Source organism: Sphaerodactylus townsendi, linkage group LG06 (assembly GCF_021028975.2).
Source record: "Sphaerodactylus townsendi isolate TG3544 linkage group LG06, MPM_Stown_v2.3, whole genome shotgun sequence".
In the NCBI taxonomy this organism is placed as follows: Eukaryota; Metazoa; Chordata; class Lepidosauria; order Squamata; family Sphaerodactylidae; genus Sphaerodactylus; species Sphaerodactylus townsendi.
The window spans coordinates 121,043,713-121,053,856 of NC_059430.1; the positions used below are offsets into that span (position 1 = coordinate 121,043,713).

General features: G+C 45.3%; 1 protein-coding gene across 1 annotated transcript; it reads left to right on the top strand.

The window, feature by feature from the left end:
- On the top strand, positions 1 to 9,940 carry LOC125434527. Its single transcript, XM_048500009.1, has 4 exons — positions 1 to 107; positions 3,254 to 3,937; positions 6,854 to 7,483; positions 8,361 to 9,940. Exons 2-4 carry the CDS (start codon positions 3,276 to 3,278, stop codon positions 9,577 to 9,579), a joined length of 2,511 nt encoding a protein of 836 aa, XP_048355966.1. The 5' UTR covers positions 1 to 107; positions 3,254 to 3,275; the 3' UTR covers positions 9,580 to 9,940.
- The last annotated feature ends 204 nt before the right edge of the window (positions 9,941 to 10,144 follow it).

Below are 10,144 nucleotides of genomic sequence, written 5' to 3' on the forward strand. Positions count from 1 at the left end.
GCTGCCTGCCAGACTTTGGTTCTTCTTTGTCTGAAAACCCAGCAAAGACCAGAGACGTTTTCAAAGGAGAGAAGGAGAGCCCTCTTCCACAAGCTTCTGTTCACCCTGTAAGTTTATAGGTTCTGAAGTTTCTTCAACTTTTCAAGCCAACTTTGATCAGGAAACGTAAGCCAGCCTCTCATTGTTATTCACCCTCCTCTCTGTTTTGCAGTAGCTTCTGCGTTGCGATCAGCGCTGACAGGATGTTCAAATGCTGAGTGTCAGAGGCGTGGGGGGGATGGTGCCCGGGGCAACACCTGCTCTGGGCGTCCCCCACTGCCCCCATGCCCCCCACCCCCTGCCCCAGTTACTTTGCTGGCGGGAGCCTGCTGCAGGCCACTGCTGGGCGCCCCTTGGCCTGTGGCAGGCTCTCGCTGGCAAGGTAAATGGGGTGTGGAAGGAGGGCTCAAGGGCAGGTGGTGATTTTCTGCCCCCCCCACATGACCAGCTGGCATGGAGACATGTGATCCAACATATCCCCGTGAGCACTCTGCCTCTGCTGATTGTTCATTTTTGTTCTCTAAACACATGAGGAAAGCAGAGCTCACCAAGGATTAGAAAGACAATCCCTTTGAAATCACGAATCTAGCCATCCTTGGGTTCTGCCTTTGCAGAGGGGGGCAGGAAGATTCTCAGCAAGGGGGAAAATGCCTTCATGATTTTTTTTTTAAAAAAATGTTTATTTCAATATGAGCTTTTCTAAGTTTGAAGGAAGCACTGATTCATGAAAGCCCATCCTGGAATAAGTGTTGCTGATTTTTGAGGTGTCACGGAACTTCCGTGCTGTTTGGCTACAGTAGATTAAAATGACTACAGCTCTGGACTTATAATGATATCAACTATTAGCTGAGTGTTGTTTTTAAAAGTTTGTGACTTTTTTTGAAAGGGGGGGGAAGTATTCCAAATAGTAAAAAAAAATGAAGGTTTTAAAAAAATATTGGACAAGTAGGCACTCTTTTGAAAGTAACGTGGTGTGTACCTTTATTTATTTATTTATTTGTTTGTTTGTTTGTTAAATGTATAGGGTTTAGTGCACTCAGCTAGCTTGAATGTCCTGTGGTGTTCCATAGGACACAATCCCTTACCCCCACATTAAGAGCAGGTGCATTCTAATCTGGAGGAACCGGGTTTGATTCCCCGCTCTGCCACTCGAGCTGTGGAGATTTATCTGGGGAATTCAGATTAGCCTGTGCACTCCCACACACATCAGCTGGGTGACCTTGGGCTAGTCACAGTTCTTCTGAGCTCTCTCAGCCCCACCCACCTCACAGGGTGTTTGTTGTGAGGGGGGAAGGGCAAGGAGATTGTAAGCCCCTTTGAGTCTCCTACAGGAGAGAAAGGGGGGGATATAAATTCAAACTTTTCTTCTTCTCTGTATAGAACCCTTAGGAAAAAATCATTTTTGGGTGGGGTTGGCTGTCATCAATATGGTGATGAGACCTACTTTTACATCCCTCTATCCAAATCCCCTCGTGATTCAAAGAGAGGTCCTAGTTATCAGTTCCAAATTGGGAAATTCCTGGAGATTTGAGGGTGGAGCCTGGGGAAGGCAAACTTTGAGAAGGGGAGGGTCCTCAGTGGAGTATACCTCTATAGAGTCCACCTTCCGAAGCAGCCATTTTCTCCAGAGGAATTGATCCCTGTAGTTGGCAACCTTATCCTAATTGTAAATCACTGCCTGTCTGCTGTGGTTTGATGGCTAAGAGTGAACGAACCGAAACGAAATCCTGAAAAAGCAGAGGCAATGCTGGTTGGGATCATGGAGATCTAGAAGGAGATTGTGCTTGTTTCTTCCCATGGGGTTCAACTAATCCTTGTGGACTCAGCAAAAAGCCTATGCTGGATCCAACATCTGCTAGAGAAGAAATTTAATGCAATCGCAAAAACACTTTCCTCTCATTAGTTTAGCCTGGAAGATGGACCCCTGCTTTGACTTGGCTGTTCCAGCCCCCTGGATCCACACCATGGCAACATCAAGTCTTGACTACTGTAATGCACTCTACTTAGATCTTCCCTCAAAATCAACTTGGAGGCTTTAGTTCAGCGATGGTGAACCTTTTTGAGACCGAGTGCCCAAATTGCAGCCCAAAAACCACTTATTTATCGCAAAGTGCCAACACGACAATTTAACCTGAACACTGAGGTTTTAGTTTAGAAAAAATGGTTAGCTCTGAGGCGTGTGTTACTCAGGAATAAGCTTGGTGGTAGTTGGTGGCTTTGCTTTTAAGCAACCATGCAACTCTTCCAATGGGTGAATCATGACCTTAGGAGGGTTTACTCAGAAGCAAGTCCCATTGCCAGCAACCGAGCTAACTTCCAGGTAAAGGATCACGCTTTAGTTCTTTGCATGAAAATCAGTGGGGTTTAACAGCACTTAACCGGGTTACTGACTCTGCTTCCCCAAAACTAGGTCTTAGGTTTAATGCTAATAATGGCCCAGGCCAGCCTAGATGTGGGGGGGGGATTCCCCCCCCCCCACACACACACATGATGAACTCTGTTTGTGCGTGCCCACAGAGAGGGCTCTGAGTGCCACCTGTGCCATAGGTTCGCCACCCCTGCTTTAGTTGGTGCAAAAAGCTACAGTTTGGAGGACATGAATGCATATTACTTCCATTCTGCAGTCACTCCATTGGCTGCCCATTATTTATGGGATTCAATTCAAGGCATTGGCCATTGCACAAGAAGCCCTTAAAGGCCTTGGTCCCTCATACCTGCAGGAACATCACCTGACCCGTGTTCCACAATAACTTTGCTTACCTGAGTGGGGACTTTCCTTATCTGAGCACAAGCCACCCGGCAGAAAGGCAAGATCAACAATGGCCTGTATTCATGCCTTCTCTGTGGTGGCCCCCCCACCCTGCAGAATCACCTGCCTGATGCAGGACTGAAAAGACCCTCTTCCGGGTTGCAACCTGCCTGATCTTAGAAGAGAGCCCCCGAAATGGGGCCTCTGAAGCTGACCGTAGTGCTCTGACAGGGTCATAAGGAAACAGGTGGTCCTTCAGGTATCTTGGGCCCCAAACATAGGGCTTTGAATATCATAACAAGCGAATGCATCTGATAAGGGTCTATTTTTTTTCCTACTCACAGTGGGATGCCAGAAGATTTTTTTCCATACAGCTAAATCTAGATAGTCAGAGGAGGATGGCATGATTTTTTTTTGTAGCAGCCAGAGTTAACCATCACAGTTTATGTGTGTATTTTTTTTCAGATCTGAATCGTCCAAAAGAGCCATGGGTGGCAAAAACTCAACTCAACAAGGACGGAAAGTTACTGAAAAAACATCACTTGACATTGCCATCACAGGGGTGAACGGTGCTGGTAAATCAACCCTTGTCAACGCCTTGCGGGGTCTCTCTGATTTTGATGAGGATGCAGCCAAAACTGGTGTGACGAGGACGACAATGGAGCCAACGAGCTACCCACACCCAGTGTTTCCAGATGTTACAATATGGGACCTACCAGGAATTGGGACCCCTGATTTCAAACCAGAGGAATACCTAGAAAAAGTACACTACAGCCAGTATGACTTCTTCATCATCGTGGCTGGTTATCGTTTCACTGACCATGAAATCCAATTGTCCCGTGCAGCACAGAAAATGAAGAAGCGGTTCTACTACGTGCGTTCCAAAATGGATGTCAGCATTAGCAGTGAAAAACTGCATCAGAATTTCAATGAGGAAGCAATTATTCAAAACATCAGGAAATACTGCCTTAGTAATTTGGAGCAGGCTGGTATTTCTTCTCCACAGGTTTTCCTCATCTCCAGCTACCATCAAGATATGTACGATTTCCCCCTCTTGCAAAGGACCTTGGAGAATGAAATTGGTGATCTCAGGAAACGTGTCTTAAGACCAGCTGTTCTGCAGCACTCTGAAAATAGAAGCCAGGACAGGTGTGTTGGGGTTAGCTGAGGGTTTGATGAACGTCTTGATGTGCTCTGTTTGTGGATGAATAAAAGCTGCTTTTTTAAAGCTGGCTCTGGAAGGGAACAACATGGATTAGTCAAAAGAAACATCGTAGGCTTTGACTTCTCCTTGGTCATCCCCCTATTCAATCCCACCGCCTCAAAAAAGACAACCAAATAATTCAAAAGCACTCAGAGCTATGATTTAAAATGAATAATAATCCAGTAATATTTTTATTTGCAGATGTATTTCTAAAAATGGTAAATATTACAGCACACTGATCCATATATTATGAAAAATGTGAAAACTAAATATTACAATAATTGTAATATTTGGGTATGTGCAGTGGTGGGATCCAAAAATTTTAATAACAGGTTCCGATGGTGGTGGGATTCAAACAGTGGGGCCACCGCACACACGCACCTCCAGTCCTTATTGGGCAGGGAGGTTGCTTTAGTAACCCCTTCTCGGCACTCAGAAAAAATTAGTAACCACTTCTAGAGAAGTGGTGAGAACTGGTTGGATCCCACCTCTGGGTATGTGCTAATTATGTACCTGGCATGCAGTCTGGTGTTTTGGGTGTGTGTGTGTGTGAAGATTCATCAGAATGTTGTCCCATTATGTCAATACATCATTTCTGCCTGTAGAACTAAAAGTGATGTCACTGTGTGGCAAAAGGCATGAGTATTCACTCAAAACTCTATGGTGAAACCATAAAGTTTTTGGTGACTCCTAGAGAGCCCAGTGATGAAATGACATCATTTCTGACCATGAGGCTGGAAATGATATAAGGACAGTGGAGGACATAATTGTGTCCCCTGCATCCCCTCCTCACTAGAATTAGGTTGGGCAACGGAGGCAGGGTTGAAGTTCTCCTGCCCCTAAATGGCAACTGGCAGGCCCAGTTCTTAGATAATTGTTGGTCAACTTCATGCTGTTTTTCTTTTTGCAACTGATGTTACATGGTCAAGCTGACCATGTGATAAAGAAAAGGTAGGAAGACAACTTTCTTTGTCTGAATCACTATAATTTCTGGTAGGAGCCTACATCCATAATGGTTTGAAGTAGAAGGTGATTCTTCATTTGAAAAAAAAACTCAACAGGCAGAAACAGAGGTACAGGTTACCAGACAAACATACCAACTTTCTGGATCCAGCAAATAAGGAATTCTTTCATGTCTTAGGGTTGCCAACTCTGGTGTAGGAAATTCCTGGAGATTGGTGGTTGGGGAGGGAGAGTTTGGAGAGGAGCTCAGCAGGTTATAGTACCATAGTGTCCATGCTGTAAACTAAAGTTGACATTTTCTGCAGAAAAACTGATCTCTGTCACCTGGAAATCAGTTGTAATTCTGAGGAATCTCCAGGGCTTTGGGGTTATATTATATAACCATTATGTGATACACACATATAAAATGTATAGGTTGGTGTCTGCCACTGGCAGCATTTAATATTATGATTTGTTTTAGTATTGCTTTAAAGTAGTAACAGCCAAATGCATCTGAGAAGGGTTCATTTTTTCTACCCAATGGAACAACGTCCTAAATCAAGGGTCCCCAACCCTTCTGACCCTGCAGGCACACTTGAAATTCTGACATGGCGTAGTGGCATCTGCAAGAAGTGGAGTCGGCCAAAAAATGATTGCCACAGCTGAGCGTCAGTCAGGGCCGCCTTAACAGCATTATAGGCCCCTGGGCAAAGCAGTGCACCCACACAATGACTCACAGGAATAAAAATGTAAATGGTAGATAAAATTAAACATATATTTATTGGTACTTCCAACAAAATCAGTGTTTAAACATTTGCTGTATCCAATCGTTTTATGCAGTGGTGGGATCCAAAAGTTTTAGTAACAGGTTCCCTCGCCAGCCCCCCTCAGCAAAGGGGGCAGAGGTGTACCTAGGCAAACCTGAGCCCTGGGCAAAATCTGTGTTGGATGCCCCCCCATGGGCAGCCACCCCACCACGACCCCCCAATTTTTTTTTTGCACCAGGTCATTTCTAAATCATTATCACATTATAGAAAATGCCCCAACTCACAAATCTGAACACAGCAATGGTGAAACACACAGGTTCTTTGATAGAGACTGGTGAAATAAAAGGTACAAAAGGCTGAGAATCAATGAATTGCAGTACCTGAAAGGGATTAACCCAGTTTAGGGAGTTACATGATTAGTCACAATTGCTATATGGAACCTTCACGTTCAAAGGCAGTAGGCCTCTCGGGGAGGCGAGGGCGTGGAGATGGAAAAGCGGACCGAATTAGTAACCCCCTCTCGGCACACACAAATAATTAGTAATCCACTCTCGGGAACTGGTGAGAACCTGCTGGATCCCACCTCTAATTTTATGGTTTAGTTTAGTATAGTATTTATTGACAGCAGATCACAACATACATTTTGGGGTCCCTTGGCTTGTGGGGCCCCGGGGCGACTACCCAACATGCTGATGCATTAAGAGAGCCCTAACTTCAGTAACTCACCACAGCACCACTTGTGCTGTGGTGGTAGCTGCTGCCAAAACAACATTTTTTTAGAAATCTGCACAGCCAATCAATTCCCAAAACTCAGTGAGAAGTCCTGCTGGTCAAAAGCTTTACTTGGTCTCACCAACTTCTTACAGAAATCCTTGATGGGCACCAGAAAAGGAAAGTATCATCTGACCAGTGGTGGGATCCAAATATTTTAATAACAGGTTCTGAGGGTGGTGGGATTCAAACAGTGGCGCCGCCGCACACACGCACCTCCAGTCCCTATTGGGCAGGGAGGTTGCTTTAGTAACCCCTTCTCGGCACTCAGTAAAAATTAGTAACCACTTCTAGAAGTGGTGAGAACTGGTTGGATCCCACCTCTGCATCTGACTCTTATTGAGCAGGAGTTAACTACTGCAACGTTATGTTCTTTTTCAGAGCAACCCATCAATGTCTGAATGCGCTGGGAAAAACGACACTTGACATTGCTGTCACAGGGGTATCGGGTGCTGGCAAATCGTCCTTTGTCAACTCCGTGAGAGGGCTGTCAGATTTTGACGAGGATGCCGCCCCAACTGATGTAATAGAGGGAACAAAAGAGCCGAAGGGCTATCCACACCCCACCTTTCCACACGTAACAATATGGGACCTACCAGGGATCGGGACAGCTACGTTTAAAGCGGAGGAATATCTGGAAAAGGTAAATTACAACCAATATGATTTCTTCGTCATTGTGGCTTCTAATCGCTTCACTGAGCATGACGTCCAGCTGTCCCGTGCAGTTCAGGAAATGCGGAAGCGGTTCTACTATGTGCGTCCCAAAATGGACTTCAGTATTAGGAATGAAAAAATAAAACCAGACTTCAACGAGGAAGCAACCCTTCAAAATGTCAGGAAGTATTGCTTTGATAATTTGGTGCAGGCTGGTATTCCTTCTCCGGAGATTTTCCTCATCTCCAATTGGTATCGCGATAAGTATGATTTCCCCCACCTGCAAAGGACTTTAGAGAATGAGATGGAAGACTTTGAGAGACGTGCCTCAGCAGCAGAGAAGAATGATCATCAGAGGTATGTTGCGTTGAACGATGGCACAATATTTTATTTGCTGACCTAGAATTTGGTGAAAAATCAAATCTAGTTTTCCTGTTGTTTCCCATTTTGTTGGGGTATCTACAGCTTCCCTGTTGGTAATACCCTGGAGACTATGTCTACCTTTGCCTTCTGATACCAGATGGTCCATTCCTTGCCCCAAGCTCAGAGGAGTAATCAGCTGTGTTGCTCATCACTAACAGTATTCTCTGAATGGCTGAGGATCACCCCCATGCTTAAGTGGATAAGACGTGGGGTGGGTGTGTGCATGGTCGATATTGGGACCAATGAACTTCTTGGATGTTAGTGTTCCTAGTCTAGGTGGAAAAAAAGGGATCCATCATGGTAGCCTTGTGAAGTAGACCTTTCCTGGTAAGACTCACACCCTAGTCAAGAAGGGGAAGACATGGCAGAAGAGAAGAGCAAGTCAGGCCATGGAGGATGGGGGATGGTGGTTGTTTTTTTTTGGTACTGGTGTAAAGTCCCCAGCTTTTTTCAGTCACTAGCATGCTGACAATAGACATGATATCCTGAACTGGTGCGAATAGGCTGAATCCCACCACTGGCTCTGTCGCTTGAGCTGTGAAGGCTTATCTGGGGAATTCAGATTAGCCTGTGCAATCAAACACACGCCTGTTGAGTGACGTTGGGCTAGTCACAGTTCTTCTGAGCTCTCTCAGCCCCACCTACCTCACAGGGTGTTGGTAACTGACTGCTGTCATTTTCCTACACCCTTATTTGCCTTGCCGTTACCTGCATTATCTTACTAATTATGAAAACATTTTATTTGCAAAAGGTGCTAATCTAGCAGAGGTAGGAATTTCCTAAATCAATATGCGTTTCTTTTATTTCTTAGATCAACTGAACTATTTAGAAGTACTGGCATTTACAGTTTCCTCCCTGAAGCAGCATTCATATCTGACTTTGAAAAGCTGAGGAACTGGATCGCACTAAAATGTCTCGAAGAGGTGAAAGCTGAAATCTGTCAATCATTGGAAGCACTAGGAAATACCAAGCTGAATATTGCAATCACAGGGGCTTCAGGTACTGGCAAATCATCCTTTGTCAACGCCCTGCGAGGCATGACCGACTATGAAGATGGTGCAGCCAAGACAGGATGCGTGGAAGCAACCATGAAAACGGATGAATATACCCATCCCTTATTTCCAAATGTAACTTTATGGGACCTACCAGGTATTGGGACAAAGAACTTTCAACCAAAGGACTACCTAGAGACAGTAAATTTCAACAAGTATGATTTCTTCATAATTGTTTCCTCAGAACGCTTCACTCTGAATGATGCCATGCTGGCCGAAGAAATTCAGAAAAAAAAGAAAAAGTTTTACTATGTGCGTTCCAAAATGGATGTCAGTATAGCTTCTGAAGCTAAGAACCCCAACTTTGATATGGACAAAACAATTGAGGAGATAAGGACCTATTGCTGTGAGAATTTGCGGATGGCCGGAGAAACCTCTCCAAGGGTTTTTCTCGTCACCAGACGAGATTTGAGCTTGTATGATTTCCCCCTCCTGCAAGAGGCCTTCGAAAATGACCTGGACGACCTCAAGAGACACGCTTTTATTGCGTCTCTGCCAGTTTTCTCAAGAAAAGTCCTAAAAAAGAAAAAGGCGGCTATGGAAGACCTTATATGGAAAGTAGCTATTAAATCTTGTAGCATTGCAATGATTCCTGTCCCAGGACTCTCTCTCGTCTGTGATCTTGACATCTTGGCCGTAACAATGACATTTTTCTGCCAGGTCTTTGGCTTGGATGAGGATTGCCTACACAGAGTTGCAGAACTGGTTGGCAAAGATTACAACATGCTGAAATCCGCTATCAAAAAATCCCCAATGTCCAGTGAGATCACTCCAACATTTGTAAACAGCCTCTTAGCAAAGTCAGTGCTGTGTTTGACTGTGCAGGTGACACAATGCATCTTGGATTGTATACCTCCGTTGGGTTATCTGACTGGTGGACCTAGCTCTTTTATTACAACCTTCCACATGCTGAAAAGTTTCCTGAGAGACCTGGTGGAAGATGCGGAGAACGTCCGGGCAAAAGCTGCTGAACCCTGACCATTACTATATCCTTACATCAAGGTCCAAGACACCAGTTTGGAAGGTGACTGACCCAGCACAAAATGTGTGAATTGTGCACAGGACCACCACTGAGACATGAGAAAGGAAAGGCTGAATTTCTCCTTGGATGCTTCCCCCCCCCTCCTTATGGACATGAGAAGAGCACTGCTGGATCAGACCAGCGGTCCATTTAGTCCAGCATCCTATTTCACAGAGCAGCCGATCAGTTGTCTTGAAGGGCCAAGAAACAGGGCAAATAAGCAAAGACCTTCCTCAGCTGTCGTCTCTGAGCAGGGGTGTACTGCCCAGGGGGACATATGGGGTCAAATGTCCCCAGGGCTGCAGTCATTTAGTCATGTGGGGGTGGAAAATCGCCCCCACGCCCCTCCTCCTCCTCCTCCCTGGGTCCATACACTGACTTCAGGACCTGGTGCAAAAAAAGTTGTTTGGTCATGGTGGGGGAGGGCAGCTGCCCATATGGGGGAGGGGGGCATAAAACTCAGATTTTGTACTGGGCTACATTTTCCCTAGATACACCTCTGTCTCTGAGTACAGAAGTTCC